General features: G+C 52.4%; 1 protein-coding gene across 1 annotated transcript in view; it reads right to left on the bottom strand.

Moving 5' to 3' along the window:
- The window catches only part of DSCAML1 (DS cell adhesion molecule like 1), a 347,767-nt gene that overhangs the window by 40,648 nt on the left and 281,211 nt on the right, over window positions 1–25,908 (bottom strand). The window contains exons 12-15 of the mRNA XM_087433751.1: window positions 10,687–10,886; window positions 9,678–9,774; window positions 8,914–9,042; window positions 1,138–1,305 (exon numbers count right to left, since the gene is read on the bottom strand). Coding sequence (XP_087289877.1) covers window positions 1,138–1,305; window positions 8,914–9,042; window positions 9,678–9,774; window positions 10,687–10,886 — 594 coding nt within the window. The remainder of the gene's footprint in view (window positions 1–1,137; window positions 1,306–8,913; window positions 9,043–9,677; window positions 9,775–10,686; window positions 10,887–25,908) is intronic.

Here is a 25,908-nt window from a genome sequence, read left to right on the forward strand (position 1 = left end):
AATGACATGAGGTACTACTCCACATCCAGCAGGCTGGCAAAAAACTTTTTAAAAGTTTGATAGTATGAAGTTAGGCAAGGATGTACAGTGGCAGGAACTCTTATACATTGATCATGGGAGAGCAAATTGGTACGACACTTTGGAAAACATTTTGGCATTTTTTGTATGAAGTCTACTTCTACTTTTGTAGAAGTATGCCCGTCTGAAGACTCTGTAATTCTACAACTGCTTATATTGCCTAGAGAAACTCATGAACCTGTGTATATCACACAAGTATAAGAATGCTCACAGCTCCAAACTGTAAACAACCAATGTCCATCTATAGTAGAATGGACAAACAGACTGTGGTGTAGTCATGAAATGGAATACTATACAGCACTGAAGATGCACAAATGATAATAGCTGTACTAACAACATGAAGGTCACAAAAATAATATTGATTGAAACAAGGAAGACACAAAAGAATATATGAAGTATGATTTCATGAACACATTCTATTGGAAAATAGGCAAAACTGAACTATCTGGTTTATGTGTATATACATTGTGGTGACAGGATAAAAAAGAAAAGTGAGAAAGTTGGGATACTGGTTACTTCAGGGAGAGGGATGGGGTTATGATTGGGAAGGGGCACCGGGAGAACGTCTGGCATGCTGGCAATTATAATGAGTATTGGTTATGCTAGGTTTTACCTTACTATTATTTATAAAACTGCACATATATGCTATATGTACTTTTTTGTACTATTTTATATTTCTCAATAACAAATAAGAAAAAATATAGCCAGAGAAATCTTGTTTTAACTTTCAGGGAAACTCCATGACAAAGGCCACAGGAAATAATCCAGGGCACTAGTACCCCATCCTTTGCAGATCTCGCACATCTGTCCTTTCCAAACAGGCTGGGGCCAGGGGAGTGGGGCAGAACCACGCACAGCTCCCTAAAGCCAGAACCCCATCTGGAAAAGGTCAAACAGAAGAGCCTGGAATGATCCAGAAGCAGACACAAGCAAATACCTTGAGATCTCTCCTCCCCTCTTCTAATTGCAAGCCCACTGCCAGTGGACAGGGTGGGGGTGGGCTCCAGATGGCCCTGATCCCCTAGGCCATGGGCAGGGGCGGCAGGGTGAGGTGCTCACCAGCCTCCTCAGTGCTGATGGTGAGCTCCTTGCTTGGCTCGCTGCGGCCAATCTTGTTGAAGGAGTACATGCGAATGCTGTACACTGATGCCGGGTGCAAGTCCACGATGTTGGCCTGGTTGATGGTGGGGGAGATATTGCGTGTGGACTGCTTGAAGTCCCAGGAATCTGCAGAGAGGACACCCATTTCAAACCACAGCCAGGTGAACTCCAGGCCACGCCCCAGCCTCAAGCATCAGCACATCCCAATCTCAACTTGGATGCCCAGAAGGGTCAGCTCCCATTGACTGCAACAAGAGGACACAGGCCTTAATAACTTCACAGAGAGTGCAAGGGGTCTGTCTCACGAAGCTCAAAGAGACCAAAGAGACCATGCCTGAGGATATGAGCAGCAAATGCACTGGCTGGAGAGCCAGGAAGCCTGACTCTTGTCTGCCCTGGGCCAGCTTGTGAGCTCAGACCTCAGATGGGGGTCGGACAAGATGTTTCCCAAGGTCCCTTCCAAGATCACCATTTGCTTGCTGTCCCTGAGGGTCTGATTGGCCAGAGCCCTTCCTCCTGGTCTCTCACACCACATCAGTGACTGGTTGTAATTGTGGGATACCCCATCCACCCAGTGGTCCCAGTGCAAAGGGGGAAGCCAAGTCTTCTCCCCTTTTCTCCTTCTCTCTGGGTGTGCTTCTGTATTTCCTTTCCTCGTGCACTTGTGCGGTTGAGTGTTACTTGGTCTGTCACGGGGACAGACCAAGTGCTAGAGTCCCCAGCCCAAATCCCACCCTCTTTCTCTCACCAGTAGGAGAATGGTCTCTGAGCCTTTAGGATCAGGAATCAACAAAGGGATTAGCATGCTTCTGATTTATCTGGGGGGACTGGCAGCCCATTCCAGGGCTAATGTTTAGCAAAACTGTAGAATGTGAAAAATACCAGATAAATGCCACTCAGGATACTGAGACAGTAAACATGCTGCATCTCCAGAAGAATCCCATCATTCATTAATATATTTTTGCTGTGCACCTACTGGGGGATTCCAGAGAAAAATGGGAAGGGTCTGCAGTTATAGCAATGCCTCAGCTAGGACCTTCCAAACCCAGAATTCAAAACCAGATTAGTATTGGCACTTCACTTTGAAAAGAAAAAAAGGCAAGGCACAAAGAAACAAGCTGATAGTAGGGCTTAAAAATCTTCCCAAGGCATACCCTGATGTCACTATTCAGTCCAATTTTCCATGCATTTTAAATCCACCAGTAAAGGATCCTGAAAATTCTCAGCAGAAAAGATTAAATTGTATTCACAACAGTTTAATCCCTAAATCAGGAAAGGAGCCTAGCACATTCTGGAAAGATTTTTTAGGGAGACTTGTTTTTTTTTAAGCTAATGCCTGATAAATCAGGAGAATCAGTTCACCAGAAGAGACTATTTCCCCAAATTCTGGTTAACTGAGTTCATGATATTTTTCAAAACACCACTTTTAGCTGCGCAGGCCCAGCATCTCTGAAGGGCACTGGCCCAGCTCCCCATCTGCAGTTTTGCATTTAATTCTTTGGTTTCATGAGCCAAAGCCCAAATGGCAGGCTGTGGAGGCTCAGAAACACATTATTTTCTCCTTGTCTTTTAAAACACCCCAACTACCCAGAGAGTCACTTGGTGGCTGGCAGGTTAGCCAGAATTGCAAATAGGCAGGCTCCTGCCCGCTGTGGGCACCTCTTTGGTCTGGGAGGGAAGGGGCTAGTGATGTGCAGGCAGGTGTTCACTTCTCTCTGTGGATTGTGGGAGCTGGTGCCAGCTCACACATCATACTTGATTTGCCCTTGTTTGTAGGAGAGGGACAGTGATCACAAGTCAGTGCGTTCATTTTTGATGAGTGCAGGCAGAGGGAGGAGACCACATGATGCATCTGAACACAGAGGGGCTATGGAAAAGAGGCGCTAATATTTATCCCGAGCACCCGTGATGCGCCAGGTGCGGTGCTCGACAACGTAGCCATTCACCATTTCCTCCTCACACCCTCCTATGACATCAGCACCCCATCTTCACTGTATAGGTGACCCCCAGGTCACCAAGCCTGACTTCTCACTTGGCCTCTTAGGTGGGTTTAACACTCGGACCTCTCCCTTCTTCCCTTGGTTTCCCTGGTGAAACACTCTCTGGCTTTTCTTTTATCTTTTGGGCCATTCCTTCTCTGTCTGCTTTACAGGTGCACATTCCATACTCCACCATTAACAGTTAGAGTTCTTCAAGGTTCCATCCTAGGCTCTCCTTTCACCCATACACTTCTCCCCACATGGCTTCTATTTCCCTCTACACAGATGACTCACAGGTTTGTATCCAGCCTGGACCTCTCCTTTGAACTCCAGACCCTTATTGCCATCTGTTTCCTTGACATCTCCTCTTGGATGTTTCACAGACACCTCACACTCACCATGTCCAAGACAGAAGTCTTGCCCATACACCCTGTAAACTCATTGCCTTCCTAGGTTCCCCATCTCAGGAAATGGTACCACCACCCATCATGTTGCGCCAGAAACTTAGGTGTTTTCTTGCCTCTTCCCTCTCTCTCCTTGCCTATCAAGTCCTATAGCTTTTGTGTCCCAAGCATCTCTTGAATCTCTCCACTTCTCTCCCTCTCTATCCCTACCCCAGGCCAAGCCACTGTCATCTCTCACTTGGACCAGGGAAATATCATTCTAACTTGCTAGTCTCCCAGAACCCACTGTGTGCCCCCTTCCATCTGTTCTCCACACTGCAGTCATCATTCATTCTACAAATATGATTGAGCACCTCTTACAGACCAAACACTCTATCTTGGCATGGAGAATGGTCTTCCCAAAATACAAATCGGATACTGCCATCCTCTTGCATAAAACTCTTCAATACTTTTTTCTTGCTCTTAGGATAAAGATAAAATCTCTTAACATGACCCAGGCCTGCAGCATCTGGCTTGTGCCCCTCTTTCCAGCCCCATCTTTCACCACTCTTCTCCTCTGCAGCATTTAGAGTCCTCTTCATTGCACAGGATCTCCCTTTGAGGACTCATGTTTCAGTGGCAATTGCCCAAGGAGATGCTAAGCTCCCTGAAGACAGAAGCCAGGTCTACAACTTTGCCCGTCTCCCTGACTTGGCATGTGTTGGGCACTTAAAACCCATTTTTGGTTTTAGATCAGAGCCACTTTTTTGTCCTTGACTTTGGGCTTGCAGTTCCCCTGCATTTTGTAGTCACAATAAATATCCTTTGCCTTTCCCTTCCTTGCCTCACTCAGCTGCCAATGACAGAAAGGCCGGGGGGGGGGGGGATGTCCCAGAGAGTAGCCCCTTTTTTTCTGCTTTTGCCTGTCGTTTGCAGGTGGATTTGACCTTGTGTTCCCAAATCATCTTTGATGTTGGCACAAAACAGCTCTCTCTCCACAACCCTTCTGGGCTAATGCATCAGAGTCAAATCTGGTGGCCTCTAGCTGATTTTCCAAACTTGATCACTGCCATCTCTCTGACCCTCAATAGCTGAAATCAGGAGCCTTATTTCTTTCCCTTTCCCTTTCAGCTCTCTCCGAGTACTGAGCCGGCTTTGGCGAATATTGTCTCTTTTAATATTCCCTTTCATATGACCCTGGCTTACCCAGATTAACATATTTCATTAAGGGCTCTCTCTCCCTTTCTTCATCAAAGGGTTTATGATGCAAAATATTCTTCTTAAAAAAATAAGGAAGCGGCTAGGGAGATATCAGTGCCTTCTACTCTGTGGACTGCTTGCTGGGAGGGGACCCAGAGCCTTTGGTTTTTCAGGAGACACATTTACTGTAGAGGGGGAACAGCTTGGACAAAAGCCACATCTGGAGCATTTAGCTGCCTGCACTCGGGAAACAAATCCATTCTGCATCTCTGATTTTCTCCTTGCATCACAGCTCTGAGCCCCCCATGGCAATCTCTCCATAGCACTGAGAAGAGGTTCCCTGGGTCACAATGACCCCTCACAACATCCCAACACCAGTCCGTCTCACAGCCACACTCCAGCTCACACAGAACGGCACACCACACCAGGCTGGTTCGCCCCACGGTGGCCGGCAGTTCGCACCATGAGGCTGCCTTCTAGGCTTGGAGGGCCATCCTCAAAGAACACAGCCATGGCTCCTTGCTTGGGAAACAGGGGCAAAATGTGGTGTCTGCATTTTTAAATCTGCACAGCACCATCTGATAGATTTGTGTGGACGGTGCTATTTATCATTCAGCATTCATGTATTATTACTCCGCTGCCTGGGGCCAGGAGAAGTCAGCGTGAGCAGGATGGCTTAGAAAGGGCAGACTTGGTAATTTCTCCTGGAAAATTAGCACAATGAGCAACATGGCATAAAACGTGGCAAAGGCACATTTGGAGCAAAGACGGGAGTCAGGAGCAGACGGTCTGGATCCAGGATGGGCGTGGTCTGGGGCAGGAGGAGGAGCGAAACGGAGAGTAGAGGTATGGGATGGAGACCCGTGGAGGGTTAGGATGCGCCAGGCTCTGTGCTAGGCACCTCCACAGAGGTCATCACACCCACTGAATCCTTGCATCCACCCTGAGAGTTACGTGTCATTGTCTTCATTTGATAGATAAAGAGATGCCCAAAGACGTTAAGTAGCTTGCCATAGATCACACAGCTCTGACACTTGGCCAACACAAGTCTTCTGCTTTGAGAATGGTTCTCATCTCACTATTGCACACGCATGAGAAGGTGTACTTGAAGACACACACACACACATGCACACACACGTACTCACCCCCCTCCTTCCTTTGATTCACCTATCCGTTCCCTTGGAGACCTTTTTCAGTTCTCACGTCACACAGTTTGTGGTGTATTACATGGGACTGGATAGTGCTCTGTCGTGGTTCTGAAAACTGTGCGTGCGCACGCGTGTGTGTGCACGTGTATGCAATGTGTGTTTTCACTTCAACTGCATCGTAAGCTCCAAGAGCAACACTGTCTATTATTTCTTTTTCTTTCCCTACCACATGGCTGGTGCATGATTCTGCAAAAAAATTACCGGCTCTCAGTACATGTTGCTGACTGACAGACACATATATTTCAGTCTGCAAGTCCCATAGGACTATAAATTGCCACATGAGTTGTGGTTGAATTAGAAGGGGGAGTGGAACTTACATTTATTAAAGGTTTACTATAGCCTGTACTAGATGCTTTCTCTTTAATCCTCAAAACAATCCCACAAGGTAGGCGTTGCCGTTCCAACCTGACAGATGAGGAAGCTGTGCTGTGCTCACGGCCTCTGCCTGCCTCCAATGATACCTCACTGCAGTTCTCATGGAACTCCTTTTCCCAAAGACCGGGACAGAAGCCCGTCTGAGTGGGATGGTCTGGAGTAGTCCCACCTAAAGGCAGGGGAAGGGACCAGCTGGCTTCTCTGTGCTCTTGACTCTGTGATTTATTTTTTTATAGGTGCAAAGCCCTTGTCAAAGGGAGAGTCTGAGGCTGAGTTTCCATTCCCTCTCTCTCCACCCTGTCCATCCTTCCTGGCACCCCCAGCTCTGGAGTGGGGTATGGCAGTTCCTCATCCTGCAGGGGAGCCAGAGGGGGTTGAGGGAAGACGCAGACATGCTCTGAAAATAGCATCTTCCATGCCCGCCTCTCCTTCTGCATGGCTCTCCAGATGTGTGATGTTCTCAGCTTCGCCCTGCTGAGCGGTGCCCCAGGAAAGGTTTCCACACATTACAAAGTGGTCATTGGGTGGGGAGCAGGCAAGGGGGCAGTCCGCGGGAGGAGGGTGGGGAGGCAGTTACAAGGGGCAGTTGCGGGGGGGAGGTGTGAGTGACAGCCCAGGCACCCACTCCCCACCCCTGATGTGAGCAGAGCCCTGCCAGCCTGGCAGAGAGATGGAGATCGTACTGCCGTATGGAGATGTCGGCCTGCATACGTAGGGACCGTCCCTTCCTGTCTGGCTCCTGGGCAGCTCATGCCCAGCCTCAGGAAGGCCTGAGGTGTGAGATGGACACAGTCGGCCTCCTCTCCTCTCTGAGCCCTTTGTCCACAGAGGCCCTGATGCTCATCACCTCGCCCCAGATGCAGGGCTGCAGCAGCCATGGATGCCAGATGAATTTTTCCAAGGCGCCATGTTCCCCAAGTCTCTCTCTGGGGGCTCAGACATGGTCAGTGGCTCTCGACTTCCCCCAACAAAGAAAAAGCTCAGCCCGGAGCCCCCTCCCCACCTGGCCCAGAGCACCTTTTGGCCCTATTGCCCAGGAACTGTACCTGGGCGCCCTCTGCTAGGGGCCACTCCCTGCAGTGCATGGTGCCTTGCTCAGGCTCTGCCCTTCCTCTGAATCTAGGGCCATTACCTTTCCATCTTCAAGACCCAGTGCAATGCAGCATCTACACAGACCAGAGAGATGCTTTCCCGACAACCCCCGTCGGTGGCCGCCCCTGCCTTCTCTGTGGCCCTCCTCCTGCACTCAGGGTGGACTCCTGCATGGCCTGCTGCAACCTGACTTTTCTCCCCAGCTAGACTGTAAGCTTCTGAGGGCAGGGCTCCTCCCTGTAGAAACCAGTATCAAAGATGACCGAACCGGTGCCCTGGACAGAGCTGCTTCTCAAGAGGTGAATCCACAGCTCAGAGATTTGCTTCACTGTGTCTCACTTCGATTCACTCAACAACCACTTGCTGAGCACCCACCATGTGGCCGGGCACTGTGCCAGACGCTGGGAAACAGCAGGGACTAGACTTGGACCATCTAGAGGACAGGACAGCCAGCCAGCGAATGACCATGTGCTGTGCTACGGAAGTCAGGAAGAGTCTGGAAGGCTTTGGGGGGAAAAAAACCCTGGATCTATGCTAAGACCTGAGAGATGAGAGTTGGTGGGGAAGGGGGCTGGGGAGCGTTGAGTTCCCCAGACTCTTTATTTGTGTTTTATTTTAAAATTATTTTGAAAAGCTTATACAGGTCTATGGTATCAAATTCAAAAGGGACAAAAGGATCTAGAATGAGAAATGTGCTTTCCTCTCGCTCCTGCGGTGGAGCCACCCAGGTGTCCTCTCACGGGCACCCCCCCCACTCCCCCCTTGCCAGTTCCTTATCTTCCAGAGATGGTCATGCAGATATAAACATGGATACCCGTGGCTCTTTTTTGGCTTGGTTCCCTCCCTCCAGACCTCTTGTCCCCTCTGAGGCCCCCTCCTTGCCATGCCTGCCACCTGACGTGGGTTCCCCATTTCCCCAGAGACCCAGGGGGCCTGTTGTTCACTCTGTCACACAGGGCTTCACAGTGATAGGCAGCCAGACAGAAGCAAGATTGGGTCCCTGGGCTCTGGGAGGACTTCCAGGAGGAGGAAACTTAGATCTAAGCTTTTCCAGGGACTTCCATCCCCTGATGACCCACTCTTGGCAAGGACCAGCTCTCTGACCCCCAATCATCCCCACCATCCCAAACCAGGAGTGACCAGATGACCCAGCCAAAACCATGATGTCTCAGACCCCACAGACAGCCCACAGCCCCTGGGCTCAGGGCCTTTAAATTGCTTTAAATGAGACTACCCTGTGGACCTTGGCCCGGGGACAGTCCCGGAAAGAAGGGGGTGACCCCCTCTCCCCAACAACTGGGGGTCCCTCTGTCTGCCCCCCAAGTTCCTAGCCTGACCAGTGTCCCTCCCCTTGGAAGCCACAGGGGCTTGTGCACTGGTGGGTGCTGGTGAGTCTGTTTTACATGGGCAGCCCTGAGGCGCAGGGGCTGTCCCTCAGAGGGGCACAGTCAGGGCACGTAGCACAAGGGGCCATGGCGGGCCCAGCCCTCAGCCTACCTGATTTGTTCTTGTATTCAATGTCGAAGCCTGTGATGATGCTGTTCCCGTCGAATCGCTGGGTCCAGCGCAGGTTCATGCTCCGGGCCTTCACCTCCCGGATCTCCAGCTCTGGGGGGTCGGGGGGCTCTGGGATGTGGCAGGGGAAGGGGGCAGAAGTGAGGATGGCATGGGAGAGCTTGGCCTCTTGCCTAATCCCAGAGAGGACCAGGGCTCTGCTGTACCCCTGGGGGTTGGTGTCACCTGTGGTCCACCCAAGGGCCCTGGAACCCTGGGGTTTGGGCAAGGTGGGACTTGTGGGGGCTGGCAGCAGGGCTCAGAGGCAGAGGAGTGTCCGCTTGGCCTCCTGCTTTGTTCCCCTCTCTTCCTTGGCTTGGGAGAGGGCAGCCCCTTTCGGAGGGATTCCTCAGAGCTGATGGCCTGTTTCTCCCCCATGTGAAGCTTTCAACTTTTCTCAGCTTGACTTTTCCTTCCCACCCTCCTCGAGAGTCTGGGCCCACAAACCCAGGCTCCCCGACTTCTAGAAGCAGCAATGTGCTCTACAGGGACTGTAGCCATTGCAAATAGCACTGTCTGAAGTGTGCCTGGAAGGGCCCTTATCACCTACTCTGGGTAGGAAGTAGGGTGGGGGTAGGTTTTTCCTCAGAGGCCACTTCCTGTTATCCTCCCCCATGGTGTGGGTGATGTCCCTGCTCTTTAGGTGAAGTTAGTGGGCACCTGGGTCTCTGGCGGAGGGGCTGGGATGGTGGGGCAGGGGAGGGTACCTTGCACAGTGAGTTGGATCAAGCCCCGGTCCTCCCCGTATGAGTTGATGGCGTGGCAGCTGAAGAACACAGAGTCCCCACGGTCAGCTGGCTTGAGCTGGGAGGTGGCCAGCAGGGGCAGGAGGACAGGGAGAGAGGGAGGAAATGGGGAGAGTCTATTAGAGCTGGTCAGCTGAAGGGAGGCCACTCTAGTAGGGATCAGCCAGGCCGTCTTCTTTTGGGAGGGGGACTCACCAGGGGCTTTGTCAAGCGCTCCTCTTCCCAGAAACTTCCAAGGATGGAAGTGTGGAAGAGTCCATGCAGGGAGGGGCTGAGAGGTCTAGGAAGGAGGGAGGGGCTGAGGGGTCCCAGGAGGCAGGAAGGGGGGCTGAGAGGTCCCAGGAGGCAGGGAGGGGCTGAGGGGTCCCAGGAGGCAGGGAGGGGGGCTGAGGGGTCCCAGGAGGCAGGGAGGGGGGCTGAGAGGTCCCAGGAGGCAGGGAGGGGGCTGGGGGGGCCCAGGGGGGGGGGGCTGAGGGATGTAGGGGGGGGGGGGGAGGGGCGGAGGGGTCCAGGAGGGAGAGGCTTAGAGGTCTAGGAGAGAGAGAGGGGGAGGAGGGGCAGAAGGGTTCCAGGAGAGAGGGGCAGAAGGGTCCAGGAGGGCGGAACAGAGGGGTCCCAGGAGGGAGGGAGGGGCTGAGAGGTCTAGGAGGGGGGAGGCAGGGAGGGGCTGAGGGGTCCCAAGAGGAAGAATGGAGCCCAGGGCTTCTGGTAAAGAGGGAAGGACTGAGGGTTCCACACATTTAATGGCTGTGGGGTTGTCAGAAAGGAGATATGGTGAGGTTCTAAGGCATAGGTTCCTGGATGGAGAAAGGGAAACAGCTAGCAAACGGAAACAGCTAGCAAACGGGAGGTACTTTTTGGGGTGTGAGGAGGGGCTCCCAGACTCCTCATTTACCTGGATACAGATGTAATAGCTGCAGGCTCCCCACTTTCTGAGAGTCCCCCCTGAGACTGGTGCGTGGGCGCTCACCTTCAGCGTGGAGACAACCTCGTCACCGTTGTCCTTGGTGGTGATGGCGTACCGCATGACGCGGTCAGGGTCGATGACCGTGTCCCCCTTCTCCCAGCGGATGATGATGGGCCGCTCCCCCCGCGCCGTGCAGTTGAGCTCTTTGGCGTGGCCCTTGATGGCGATGGTGGTGTTAGGGTGGGAAGTGATCATGGCCGGGACTGGGGGGAGAGGAGGCACAGAAGGCCCCAGTGAGGGGAGAGGCCAGCCTAGGGGACCGCGTGCTGCCCAAAAGTCCCGCCTCTGGCTGCCACTCCCCACAGAGCGCCTCAACCCCAGGAAAGGTCTACTAAAGGTTGAGGGGGCTGTAGGAGACCCCACGTGCCTGCCACCTTTCCCCCTCCCACCCATGACACGGGCAGCCTCTCTCTTCACCAGGGTTCTGATATTCCGTGGCCCCTTCTGGTGAAGCCAGTGGACCCTTTTTCAGAATGCTTTAAAATGTATAACACACATAGAATTACAAAGGAAATCAGATGTATTGAAGTATGGTTATACAAATACGAAAAACCTTCAAAAGTAAACTTTAGATACAGTATATCATGTATCAGTATATGTTCTTTATCACTCTTGATCAATAAGATCTAGTGCTGGGTTATATTAGCACAATTCCGTAGTAGTGATGAGCGTCCTGACACGGTGAGGTATCTGCACCAGCTGTGACATGAAAACATCTGTGGATTCTATTGGTGATTGTCACGGGAACCGTTACTGCCGTGGTTCGCTGCTTATGTGCAAAATGGAAGAAATACCAAATTTCAGTTAGAAAGTTAGTGAAGAAAAGATGTGATTTTTTTCCCCCCATCCAAATTCACAGAGCCCCTGAATCAAATCCTCACACCTCCTGGGGGTCTCTGGACCCCGGGTTAGAAGCCCTCCTCTAAAGCACTGGGGCCCCTGCTTTGTGTCTCAGCTCAGCGGTCAGCTGGTTTACCCCTCCCCACAGCTGAGAAACTCCCGTTCTTTCCAATAAAGTGCAACAGAAAGCCCTGGATAGCACCGCTTATAATTAAGATCCCACCCCATCCCCCACCCCACTGACCTGAGAAAATCATCATGAAACAACCGAGGCCCTGGCTGGCATCCGAGACCCCTCTCACTACCCTGACAAGAGGCATTTCAAGCCTGACCCTCCTCTGGGCCTGAGCACTCTGGCCAGCAGCACAAGGAGGGCAGGGGCAGAGGGAAAGATGGTCTCAGCTGCCAGTGAAATCCTGTCCCCTTTCTCCTCCATCCAACTCAACAAACACACATCCAGCACCTATGCCATTACATGGCACCATGTCAAGCTTGGGGGACACACATGACATGAGATGGGGGAGGGGGTGGCATGAGCAACATGAAAATGAGGAAAATCCGATGAACGTTCCACTGAGGTATTGGGAGAAATTAATTTTGACTGAGGGGTGTCTGGGAAGGCACACTCACCCATTCAACAAGCATTTACTGAGCACCTACTATGTGCCAGGCCTCGTGCTGGGTTCTGGAGCTGACAGTGAGTAGGACAAACCTGATGTCAGGGAGTTTCACTGTAGCGGTGAGAACAGACCACAGGACCAGCAATTCCAGTCAAGAGTGGTAAGTACTATGCTAGGAGGAACACACAGCACCTGACATGGCATGACCTAAATGGGGGACAGGGAAAGGGCACCCCAGGCAGTGGAACCTGCTGGAGCAAAGGCTCAGAGGCAGCAATATGCAGGGCAGGTCAGTGGTCTGACGTATCTGGAGGAGTGTTCTTCTCCTGCCTTTTCCTCACCACCTTCCCGGGGAAACTTGCCTCTCAGAGTACAGGCTCTTGTCCTGGGAGGAGTGCCCATTAGCCGTCCAGGGGTACACAGACTAGGGGGCGCTGTGGTGGACTGCAACAATCAGACACCATCCCCCACACCCCTCCTGGCGGGGAGGACCCCTCCTCACACTGGGTTCTGCAGAGCAGAGACCCAGCTCACATAGCCCATCACTGGCCTGCTTGGGCAATCGTGCGAGAGAGAGCTCTGTCTTCTCTCTTCTCGCAGCCTCCCCGCCCCCCGGGGCCCCTGGGGGCACTGTGTCCCTGCTCCACTTCAGTGGCTGGCCCTTTCTCTCCCTCCCAGCGTCCTCAGGATTTCTCTCCCCTCCAGTTTTCAAGACCTACTAAGACAACGTTCTTCCCAGCAGACTCTCCAGGGTCATCTGACTTCTAAGGACAAATAAGCCTTTGGAGAAAGGAAGGAAGCCATGGAGCCATAACGGTGCCACCTGAGACGCCAGTCAGCGGTGAGGAGACATTTGGAACAGGTGTGGGGGATGAAGGGTGGCTTCTGGTGTCCCTGAAGTCACATCGTGAAGGCAGTCATCTCCTCTGCCTCGGTCGTGTGGGACTTGATACTGAGGGCAGCCCTGGCCCCAGCCCCTGAGCCAGGATCTCAGAACAATCCGCATCACCAGCTCATCAAATAATGAAGCAGATAAATTTTATAATGCACGGCATTACACCAGGATATACAATAAAATGCGGAAGACAAATAACGAGGTACAAGTTATAATGAAGAAAAAGCCTGCAGTCAGAGACATCCGAGCATGAATTATTGACTAAGGTTTTACACTCTCAAGGATGTGCGGAGGAATATTTTTCCATCAAAGATTTGCATAATTCACTCGCATAAACCTGGGTGGAATATAGAGTAAGATTTTACATCAACAAGTCAGGCCTTGCATTGCAGATGGCTCCATTTTTCCTGGAGGAAGGAAAGGCGGGGGTGTGGGGCGAGAGGCCCACTGGCTGTTCCTGCTCTCCTGAAACAACTGGTCAGAGACTGGGGCCGGGGACCTCTGGGCGGGCGAGCGCTGAGGCCTTCCTGGGGAAGGGGAGTCCTGCTCCTGAGAGGCTGCTGCTGAAGCACAGAGGAGCTGGGGGATGTTCATGCAGATGGGTGTGTGTGTGTGTGTGTGTGTGTGTATGTGTGAATAGGGGGTGGGAGCAGGGTCAAGCCTCAGCATAGGTCAGAGCTTTGAGGAAGGGAGGGAAAAGGAAGAGTCTTTTGATAGGAGGACTTCAAGACTCTGCACTAGAGCGAGCAATTTGCAACGCATCCATGTTCTGCTCCCCAGGTAGGGCTGTACTAGCCTGTCCGGGGCCTGTGTGTGAATTATAACGGCACTCCTCTGGGCTGGATAAAAACTGATGCCAGGAACCACAACTTGGCCAGTGGAGCAGGGACTGGGTTTCAGACTCTACTTGCCCCTTAGGCCATATACCTTCGTGCAGTGCACAACCTGCACATCCATATATGCCAGTCCCACCTCAGGGAGCTTGTCTTCTCAATCGGGTTTGTTCAAAGAGACAGACACGGGGGCAACCAGAGACAGCAGGGCCTCCAGAGATCCTGGACGGGTCTCAGAGCCCACTTGGTCCTTCAGCCCCGAGTCAAAACCACATCTGGGGTCTACGGTGGGCTCACTTCACCTCCTGCCAGCTGGCTGCTTGCTATGGCAATGAGCACCACACAGCACAACCCGACACTCTCCTCATAGCTTCACAGCTCAGGGCAGGGTCAGGGGAGCCCATCAGCAAAGAAGAGAAGGTTTCTGTGGCCCCCACCCAGCTTGGAGGGCTTGGGGGCCAGGCAGGTGTGGGTTCTACTTGTGTCTCTACCAGTTATGCGGCCTTCAACACAGCACGCTTCACTTCTCTGAGCCTCAGGTTCATCACCTGTGAGATGGCTATCGCTCCCACAGAGTTGTTACAGGGGCAGAGTCCATATATGTAAAGTCTCTGCCATGTAGCAGCTGCTCGAGAAACTTGGGTACTGTCCCTACGCCAAAGCTCTTATGCCTCTCTCCTGTTCCAAGAAAAGCATCAGATAAATACATGCACACCTTAAGATGTTCCTTGCCAGGCTATTCTGCAGAATCACAGAGCCCTAGCATTGCAGAGCCCAGATCATGCTCAATAGAGTAGCCACTAGCCACATGTGGCCAGTGGACACTTGAAATGTGGCCAGTCCAAACTGAGATGTACTATGACTATAAAGTACACACTGGATTTCAAAAACATAGGAAGAGAGAAAAGAATGTAAAACATCTCATTAATAATTTTTATATCAATTACATGTTAATATTTTAGATATATTAAATAAAATATACTATTACAATTAATCTCACGTTTCTTTTTACTTTTTTGAGCATATGACAACTAGAAGATTTTGATTACATATGTGGCTCGTGTTTTGTTTCTGTTGAATGACACCAGTACAGATCATCTACACGGACCCTTCCTTTTACAAATCAAGAAACAGAGGCCACAGCAGATGCGATTTGCCCATAGTCACACTGCTAGTAAACGCAGTGCATCTTAAAAGCGGACAGATGGGAGAGGGCAATGCTTACCAAATAAAGCTCTAATACTAATGGTAGAAGGTAAGGCGACACTGGGAAAACTAGTCCCCAGCTCTCTAGGACTTACAGTTACAAGCTCCAGATGAATCGTGAAACTTGACGTCCTGTTCTGGGCACTCTGCTTGATAGAGAATGTTACCAAGCTGGGGTGGGACCAGGAAGATGGGCAGACTTCAGATCATGCCATGTCAAGAGTGGCTGAAAACTGGGGATATGTGACTTTCAGGGAGTGGGAGGGGGGACAAGGCACAGTAGCTCTTTGCAAACAGGGAAGGACAGACCACCTATTTGGCCTAAGAAGGAATTTTCCAGTGGTTTTCGCTGGTTAGGGAAAGGGCTGCAGTGGGAGGCAGAGAGTGCCTGCTCTAGAGGTAGACAAATGGGGGCATCGCAGAGAAGATTCAAATAAGAAAAAAACAAACAAAGGGATCGGAGGCCTTTCTCTTTGGGCCCCTGGGGGTGCCTGGGTCTCTGGAGAGAGGCAAAGATGGTCTGGGAATCCGGCTCACTGTTTAGGGAGGCGATTCTATGATTTGGCATATTCTCCCCTTGCATATGGGGGTCTTCAGCCCGCTGTCCTGGGCAAGAAGCAGAGAACCTGCCTCCTTTCTTCTTCCTGCCCTATGGTCTTCCTGCGAACACAGGCACAGAGAACTCTGCCACTGTGCCCCTGCCCCAGGCCCCGCCCTTGGCCCCCGAGGGCCTCGGTGCCCTCATGCGGCCGCAAACTGGGGGCCTCAGCCCCCTTGGCCGCTGTACAGATGGGCTTAACGAGGCAGCCCCCTAATAGAGGGGAGCCCAGGGCAGCAGGTGCCCCCCCATCTGCTCTCCTCTTCCCTTCACCTCCCCCTTGCTTCTTGCTCTGGACCACAAGGTCTCTCTGCTCCACTGAATCGCAGTAATAAACACGATTGATCCCTCACTGCACAGAACTCCGGCTGTGCCCCAGAGGGCTTTCTGGGTTGAAGGCAGACCCCAAGAATTCCGCGGAGACATGTTCGTGTGCGGTCACCTGCAGGAGCACAGATACACACACATGCACCCACACACACTTTTGTGGTTACTTTTCACTGGGAACTTACCATGTGCCGTGTGCTGGCAGTATTCTAGTACTTTACACAAATTAACTCCAGTGAGGTAGGTACTGTTATTATTCCCCAGCTCCAAAGCCCAGGTCCCAGTGTATTTCTTGATTAACCTCTACGGCCTCTCTGTGCCGTGATGCCCATGATGGAGCAGGCAATAAGCTGGATGCTTTTGCCTCTTGGCTCATTGCTCAATGATCTCCCCCAAACAAAACCATGAGAAATCAGTCTTATTATCCCCATTTTTCAAATGAGGGAACCAAGGCTTCCAGAAGGCAGTGCTTCCCTCCTTCAACCTGTGCTACTGTGGCTGCAGGGGCTGGCCACCTCTCGCTGTCTGTCTGTCTGCCACACGTGCACGCAGTATCTGGCTTTGGGAAATGGAATTTGGCTGTCACCAAAAAGCTATGGTTTCTCTGTGGTGGGCAGCCTCAGCAGGCCACTCCTAGGGTGGGTGTCAGGGACGGCAGCTTTAGGGGTGCAGGCGGGAGAGCCAGGGAGGGGGCGGGGACTGTGTTCTGCGTGACAAGTGCTAATAGCAGCCACAAAGGCAACACAATGCTCCAGTAGGACACAGGAGGCGAGAACGAGATACCACTTCTCTGCTTTCCAGCAGTGTAATTCAGTTAACAGCCAGGGAAACTTAATTTCTTTGTACAAAGAGGGGTGCAGGGGGAGATTCTCTGGGACTTGGGAACAGGGAGGGGCTGGGCCAGGGGCATCGAGGAGATCTGTGTGGGTGAGCCGCTCGGAAATCCATAGCTCCTTCCAATCCAGCCCCTTTGGGGGGAGGGTGGGGCTTTTCCCTGAGGTCCTGGGGCAGGTCCTGGCGTGAGCTGGGCCAGACTGGTGCAGCGCCCTGCACTGCTCATGGCCAAATTGGGGCAAACTCTGGTAGAGGCCAAAGGGGCTTACTGATGACTTCCAGGGCCCTTCTCTGACACCCCACATCACATGTCCCTCCTCTGGGCATCCAGCATCCCTGGCATGATGCATGTCATACTGCAGTGTCCTTGTCTCCTTGTCTCTGACTGTGAGACTCTCCAGGGTAGAGCATCTCTGTTTCAGGACTTAGCACGTATTTGTGGAAAGAAGGAAGTTTCCAAGCGCTGGGCACCTCTCCTACTTCCCCCAGCTCCCCGGTCAGTCTGCCCTGGTCCACAGTTACACTCACTCCAGGGCAGGAAGGAGCCTTGCTGGGCCTTTGGCACTCAGGCCACTGTCTTAGAGCTGTGCAGAAATCACATATTTCCTCCTCCTGATTCCGATGGGGCCTTATTGGCAGGAGCCAGGGAGAGGAGAAAGGCCCCCGCCTGCTGCAACAGAACCACCCCTCCCCTCGCTCTGGGGGCCTCGAGGGGCAGCAAGCCGAGGGGAGAGGAAATCAATTTCAGAAACAAGCCAGTTGTCAGAATCCGATGTAACCGGTTCCTGTCTGTGAAATTACTCACAGGCCGGCTCCTGTCACCCCCGAGGTCCTGCCCGGACCAGCTGCTATTTACATTTTAATTTGATGTGAGAGGCTGATAGATTTTTAAAACACCACGAGACAGCTTGGCTTCCTCGCTCACTCCCAGCATCCACAGACTTTCTGACCAACCCCCAGGCTTGGAGATGGAGTTCTAGGGCCCCTGGACTCTGCATTAGGATTATAAACTCTGCACCTACTCGGCCCCTCCTTTGCTCCTCCAGCTCCCCTCTTCTCTGGGGTCCCACCTTCTAAGCTGGAGTGGGCCTGCTTCTTGCCCTGTGCATAGCACCAAAGCATCTTTTTCAAGGAGCTGTACTTTTGTTAAGGAGGTAGCATGGGGGCTTTTAGCCCCTACACTATGAGTGAGGAAATGGAGGCTCAGAGAGGCTGAGGGGTTTGTCTAAGGTCACACAGCTGGTGAGTGGCAGGAAGGAGACGAAGCCCCTAGTCCCTTGACAATTCACCAGCGCCCTTTCCTCTGGTTTCAGTCCAGCCTTCTTCCTTCCGCCTGGTTCATTTTTCTCCCATCCTGGGCTTCATCCCAGGAATGGGAAGCTGGGTGGGAATGACGTAATGTGGATGGATCCTGGGGGGCATGCAGAAGGAGGCTGAAAACTGGGGGAGAGCTGGGCTCGCGGGGCGAGGAGGCCAGTCCTGGGCAGGCCGGCGCTGGGGCAGGAGTTAGGGGGCAGTGAGTCAGGCTTTGTCTTTCTGTCTCCCTCCCTCTCTTCCGCCTGGTGATTGGAGCTCAGCTGGTGTTTCTGACAAGTCCCCAAGTCACCAGGGAGGGAAGATTCAGTTATGAATACCCAAAGGAGAGGAGCAGTGTGTGTGGGAAGGAGAAAGTGGAAGAAATAGGATGGGAATGCCACTGGCTGTTGGGAGAAGTCTGATAAAATGCAAAAGAACCATGGAATGTTGCATTTCAGAAGCAAGCTTGGGGCACATCCTTACCCCATTCACGGGCATAAGTATTTAATAATCATAGTAGTTTACATTATTGAAGGCTTTCTATGTGCTGGGCTCTGTTCTGCATTCTTTTACATGCATTAATTCATTTAACACCGTTATTTTTATTCCCACTTTACAGAAGGGGAAACTGAAGCTTAGAGAATTGCCCAAGGTCACACAGCTAGGAGGTGGCAGAGCCAGAAGTCCATCCAGGGTATCCGTGGTTTTATCCACGACTTGACGCTGGTCAGAGAAGGGCAGTAGCGAGCCAGGAACGGGAGCGCAAAGATCCTAGCTTCTCTGAAGGCAAATGCGCCAAATTTGGAGGGAAGAAGATTGGTCTGGGAACCAGGACACCAAAGGATTAGGGTACTCTCTTATTCCAGGTAGGTGGCCTGGGGGAGGGGGTTGAGGAAGTTCTCAGGCTTGGCTACACAGAAGAATTACCTGGGAAGCTTTTAAGAAATCTTACTGCACAGACCCCACCCCCAGAGGCTCTGATTTAATTGGGCCAGGGTGGGGCCCAGCCATCAGTATTCCTTAAGATCCACCCCCATCCCAGGTGATTCGCACACACGGTCTGGGGGAAGAACCACCTCTTCCACCTCCCACTCCAGTGGGTGCCCTCTGGTCCTTCCTCTGCCTCAGGCAGGATGACCTCAAAGCCAATAAGACTGGCAGAAGGGCAGCAAAGTTATGGTGTTCTATCCCTAAGGAAGGAACTTTTCTAGGAAGTCCTTCTGAGAGTCTAACTAAAATCTTTCTAGGAGTCTCATAGAGCTTTTCGCTATAAAGGATGCTCTCTTGAGGCATGCTAAAATGTTTTTCTGGATGTCCTCCTTCTTGCCTTCTGGGAGAGGCTTTTCCAGGGGACAGCAGATGCCCGGACAGCTCTTGAGAGCCCTGCAAACCCACCTTGTCAGGAGAGAAGGGAGCCTCCCGGCTTCGAGGCTCCCATCTCCTTTTGTTTCCGAAAGGATTACATGCACCCGTTAGAGGTGAGTGGGCCCCTCCCTCCCCCTAACCCAGCCCACTCCCCTCCCCACCCCCAAAGGCTTGTGTCTCTGCTCCTTGTTAACAAGATCTTGACAAGAACTGTAGCCCTGTTTGGCAGTGTGAGATAAGCCACCACAAAGGGGCATTGTTGGCACGTAGGGTGGTCGGCCTGGGGCGGGGCGGGGCGGGACGGGGCGGGTGGGAGACGCTCTTTGCGCTTAGCCCAGGCAGCAGCCCCAGGCTTCCCCTGGGAAGGGCTGGCAGGGGGTGTCTTCTGGTGCGGCTTTGTTTTCCCTTCTTAAAGAGCCAGGGCATGGCGTTGTTAATTTGATTGCACCTACTTCGGCTTCTTGTCTCCCCTGATTAGCCAAGCTCCACCTGAAGCATGAGATTAATTCAAATTGCATGGAAGCAATCAGCCATGGCTCTGAGAGCTGGTGGGGAGGTGCCTGGGGAGCTGGGGGCCCACGGGACCTTAGCTGTCCACTGCCTGCGTACATGGGGAGCAGAGCTGGCACGAACAGAGTGGTGAAGTGGGTTGGGGTGCGGGTCATGGAGAATGGCAGGGTACCTTTGAGACTCGGACTGCAGACCTGTTTCTGCTGCATGGTAGTCCTGGTTGAGACCCTCAAACTCACCAGGCCTTGTTTTCTCCAGCTATAAAGTGGGATCGGTCAGTTCCTCTCTTGGCTGCTTGCCAAGGAGTAAAAGAGCAGGAGAGGGACAGTATTCTCCCCCTGCCTCTGGTCTTTTACTCTCCCCAGAATGTTGGAAAAATAATAGTAATAATGAAAATAGCTAACATTTGTTGAATGCTTATTATGTGCCATGCACCCTGGTTAATGCTTTATATGAATTATCTCATTAAATCCCTCTCCGCCCTGCACAACCCTAGGAGGTGGGTAGCATTTTTATTCCCGTTTTAGAGATCAGAGAACACTCAACTCTGAAATGACCCAGAACATCAGAATCCTTTCAGAAACAAAAGGAGACAATGCCATCTTTCTTTAATTACTTGGAAAGTGCTTTGGGGTCATCGCTGTGAATACCCCAGAGCTGGGGTCGGCACGCTTTTTCTGTAAAGGGCCGGATAGTAAATATTCTAGGCTTTGCAGGACAAAGGTCTCTGTTGCTATGACTAAACTCTGGTGCTGTAGCTTGAAAGCAGCCATGGACAATAGGGTATGAAGAATGGGCATGGGTGGGTTCCAGCAAAACAGGCGGCTGGCCAGATTTGGCCCCAGGCCTGGTTTGCTGACCCCTGTCCTAGAGGTCAGTGCACAGGAGAGGTTGGGCTTGTCAACTCTTGACCAGGAGGGTGTTTCTGGTTAGGAGACTGGTTGCATTCAGACAAGGGCAATTGTAGGATGCTGGAAAGGAGAGCATTTCTGCTTCCAGAGTTCTAGAAAGCATGGAGTTATCGATAATAAATCACTGGGCATGGGGACTGTTGTGGGTTGACTTGTGTCCTCCCAAAAGTTATGTCAAGTCCTAACCCCTGGTACCCATGAATGTGACCTTATTTGGAAATAGGGTTTTTGCAGTTGTAATTAAAATAAGTTAAGATGAGGTTTTGCGGGAGTAGGATGGGCCCTTAATCCACTATGACTGGCGTCTTTATCAAAAACGGAGAAGAGACACACACAGAGGGAAGATGGTGTGAAGACACAGGGAGAACGCCATGTGACGATGGAGGCAGAGACTGGAGTGATGCATCTACAATCCAAGGAACAGCAAGGACGGCTGGCAGCCACCGGAAGAGGAAAGGAAGCACGCTCCCCTAGAGCTTGCAGAGACAGCACAGGCCTGTGGACACCTCGATTTTGGATTTCTACTCCCAGAACTGTGAGAGAATAAATTTCTGTTCTTTTAAGCCACACAGTTTGTGGTACTTTGTTCCAGTGGCCCTAGGAAACTAATACAAGGTCCCAGTTGGTGACTGAGGCTCCCGGTGCAGAGTGCCCAGGAGGACAGGCCGCAGCCTCTCCTCCATGGGGCTGGAGGGGGCTTCCTAAGGTGGGAGGTCGTGTGGGCTTCGCTCTCACTGCTCTGTGGGGCGCTTCACCCCCCGTTACACTCTCGGCCCCATGGACAGGCGGGCAGTAGGCAAGCAGGTGCAGGAGTGTGTGGTGGCCACACACACCCTACCCCCAGCACCTTCCACCCAGCACCTGGCCCAGGGGTAGGCACTCATCCAGTACTCAATAACTATCGAATAACGAATGAACAGTGGCAGACCTGGACATGAGCACCACGAGTAGGAGAAAATTTTCTTCAGAATCTCAGTTTTGCCATGTCTCAAGTCTCCGCAGACCTGACAGGCCCAGATAGAAGCCTGGTATTCTGGGTTGGGGGCCCTAAAGACTGGGCAGGGATGGGGTGGGTGCTTGGGCTTCTGGGAGAGTCTCTAGTCAGCCCACCAGTCTCATCCTTTCTGGACAGGACACCTGCCAGTCACACAAGGAATCATGAGTCACCTTAGTGGGGGTGGGAGCTATAGAGTGATCTGGTCCAGCACACTGTTCTAGGTAGAAATCCTGGCAGAGTGTCAGCCAGTGTCCAGCTGCCTCAGGGCACCCCTGTCATGCCACCTTGACATGGCCAAAGCAAACACACCATCTCTCCACTCCTATCTACTCCATTTCTATTGGTGGCACCATCATACTCCTCATCTCTCAGCCTTGAGTCCTTGACTCCCCCAGCCCCTTCATCCAACCCATCCTCAAGGCTGGTACTTTTTCCTTCACAGCGACTCTTAGATTCCCCCTTTCTCTCCATTCCCACCTCAAGATCCTAGTACCATGTTCAGACTTCAGTGCCACTATTTCCACCCAACCTCACCCCCTAATCCCCAGCTGCCACCCTCCCATCAGACGTTCTCCTCTGCCTCCCACATGGCCTTCCTACCCAGTGTCTTTGCTCACGCTGCTCCTTCCACCCGCACGCCCTCCTTTCTTCCCTTTGCCTGTCCAAACACTACCTGTTCTTTAAGGCTCAACCCGAGTCCCACTCATCTAGGAAGCTCTCTCTGACCAGGTCTGTCCACAGTGGGGTTTTCCCTCTCTGCCCTAACCTTACACTTGTAGGGTCAGACCTTTTAGCACACGGTCTTGCCTTGTTTCCTGAAGGTTGGTTCCAGCCTCCTAACTAGTCTGTAAGTCCCTTGAGGGCAAAGACAATGATTTAATCTTCCTGTTCTCTCTCTCTCTCTCTCTCTCTCTCTCTCAGACCTTGACAGCATGGTGGACACGTGGGGGCTACTCAGGAAGTACACGTCTATTGCTTGACTGATTCAACCATTTATTTTGCCCCTACTGTTCAGAGGGCTTTGATCGTAGTTGGGGGAGCAGTCTCCTCACTTGGGGCAGGGTCTGGAGGCAGTGCTATAGCTCTTTGCCGGCCTGCATTTTCTTATCTAGTGCACTGAGGCACCCAGTGAGGACCCTGACTCCTTTGTGTCTTGAAACGTTTACTGGCACCTTTTCCTTGGTTGGCATGAATGACGCATGTAATTTTGTTATTCATCAGATCTGCTGGAGCTGAACACAGGGAAAGCCTCGGATGACACCTTAGAGCTCAGATCCTTCTGGAAGCTCTTCCGTGCTCATAGTCATGGGAACTGATTGCAGGGGTGAGGGTGAAGTGGTGGTGATATCCTTTATGCCACCACTGCCTAAAGCCTCTAAGGAGATAAGGGCCCAGATGAGACCCTCGGGACAGGCACTTTTAAATTGGGCATGGAGGTTGCATGGGCAGGTTCATTTTTCCTATCCCTTCAATAAAATCTCCCCTGCTTGTCAGGGGCCTAGCTTGTGATGGTGCTGAGAGGGAGTGGGGCTGGGGTGGGGGATGGCTCCACATGGAGACTGTTTTATTCCACCTGGACACCTTTCCCTTTTGGGGCTGGGTTTGGGATGTGATGTGACTTGCTCCAGTGATACTGTTGGCCTCTTGAGATCAGTAAGATCTATGTTTCTTTGGCTCAGACTCATCTTTATCTTTTTCGTAAAACACTGAAACACCAAGGGCTCCAGATTCTGAAAGGTAGATCCTGGAACTGACGACACATGCCCTGCTGGGTCTCCATTGGTCCCACTTGTTGAGCTCTGTTAATGCCTTGAGGGCTGAGGGAAAGGGAGAGAAGGATTGTGGTTTCTCCATCTGAGGAGCAAACTGAGCCCCAGGAAGAGGGAGTGACTGACCCCAGTTGACCCAGCGTGTGGTGGGGGACACTGAGGACAAGAAATCAGGACTCCCATCTCCCTGGTCAGGGCCTTCCCGTCCCCTAAGCCATCTACTTATTTCGGCCAGCCTGGGTCCTGCAGAGGGTGGGAGAGCCTGGGCTGGCCCCATGGCTGCAGGCCTCATGGCAAGGGTTCAGTGGGGGCTGCAGGAAGGAGTCTGGCCAGGTGACAGGATGTGTCCAGCCTCTCTGCTCACCTGTGTTTGATGAAGCAGGAGACAAAGTATTGCTCCTTATTCTGTGGAGTCTGAAAATCAATAAAGCCAAAGAGCCAGCTGGATAATCATCACCATGGAAATCATGGCAATGGCTTATTCCCTCCACCCCTCCCTCCCGCCATCCTTCACCAGAGGCTGGGAGGCCAGGCCCCAGGCCTGCACAGGAGGCCCCAGATTGGCATAGGCCAGGAAGGGGCTCTCTCAGCCACCTTGAGGCTTGGCAGGTAAATCTGATGGATGACCACCACCGGGATGAAGAGAGCAAGTGACTTGTCTTAAGTTCCCCAGCTGCAGCAGGGCCCGAGTCAGCCCCAGGCTGGTGTGACTCAGAGTCCAGGCCTCGACCCTGCTCTGCTGCCTGCCACTCCACTTTCCTGCCTCCTCTCCCCACTGTTTGCAGATCCAGCAGAGTCTCACCCACCTAACCCTCACCCAAACAGGGGGACTCATAAGGGCAGAGGGGAGCGCCAAGGGGGTGACCTGTGACCCCATGTGTGATGAGACTAGACCTGTGAACTGGGGGTCAGTCAGCCTGTCAGTACCGGGCAAGGTAGGCCAAGGTGGGCAGAGGCCTGTGCTGAGCTGGTGCCAGAGGTGGGAATTCCCACTGAGGGAAAGGAAGACCAGGCCAGCCTGCAAGGAGCTTCAGTCTGGTGAGGAGACAGGACTCAGCACCAGGGAACACACAAGACGACCTTGGGCCAGCTGCTGGGCCTCTCTGTGCCTCAGTTTCATTCTGTGTGCTGAGGGGGGCCTTATGAACGTGTGTGTGGACATCCCAATCCACAGATCCAGGCTCCATCTGCTCATCCTACAAACAACCATCCCTCAGGTCTAGGGGTCACGCTGGCTGCAGGGTCCATCTTTGGGAAGACAGATAGAGAAGAGGCCTTGGAAGGTCCTAGAAGTCGGCTCAGGGCATTCGGGCAGGGAATTCTCTGAGTACCTGGAGTGTGGTCTGGAAAGGGAGTTGTGGAGACTGGGCAGCCATTTCCTTTGGCCATAGACTCCTTGCACTGTGGGAGGGGTGGGGGCCAGGGCAGGAGCCCTCAATCCCCTGGGTCTAAGGGAGATGCTGCTTCTGCCTGACAAGAAGGAGTTTCCTTCGGGCAAATTTGAAATTAGGCCCATCTTGGGTCACTGGATACACACTTGTCTTTCCAAGGTTTTGCATCCTGACCTCTACACCAATGGTCAACCGCTGGAAGGTGACCTGGTCTACCCAGGCCAGGGGCTTCCTTCTGCTAGGGTGGGCTCCCCCCGGCTCCTCAATCCCCCTTGGCTCTGTTCTCCTCCCTCCTGCCTTCCTGTGACTGTGCAGCTGGGTGTGTGCTTGTGGAGGGCTCTCGGATCTGGCTTTAATTGGTCTGACATTTTGCTAAACAAACAAATCAAAACTCAGACCAAACAAAGAGCCCTTATGGGTTTAATTGGCTGTCTGCCTTGGCCCAATCGCTGGAGCCTTCACGAAGTGGAGGGGAGTCTGGGGGATGTAACAGGACCTGTCTAATCAGGTAACCTGCTGCACAAGGGGGCCACCGAGTCCCGGGAGGCACCGCCATGCACTGGCGACATCAAAACACAGCCAGCCCCTTGCGCCCCGGACTAAGCAGCCTGGCTTTGTTCTTCCCTTTCAGTGAAGCATTCTCTTTGAAGATGCTTTATTTTTTTCCCCATGTATCAGTTGGAGGAGGAATTGCCTCCTCTCCTGTTGGTCATTATCTCTTTTTGTACATTTTAAAAGGGAGATAAAAGGAAGCTCTGTGGAGGTGGTATTTTTTCAGTTAATTGCATTTATTTTCAACCAAGTTCTGGGAGGCAGTCTGGTGCCTGAAAGGA

This window comes from Ceratotherium simum, chromosome 7 (assembly GCF_057802395.1).
Source record: "Ceratotherium simum simum isolate JZ-2026a chromosome 7, ASM5780239v1, whole genome shotgun sequence".
NCBI lineage: Eukaryota > Metazoa > Chordata > Mammalia > Perissodactyla > Rhinocerotidae > Ceratotherium > Ceratotherium simum.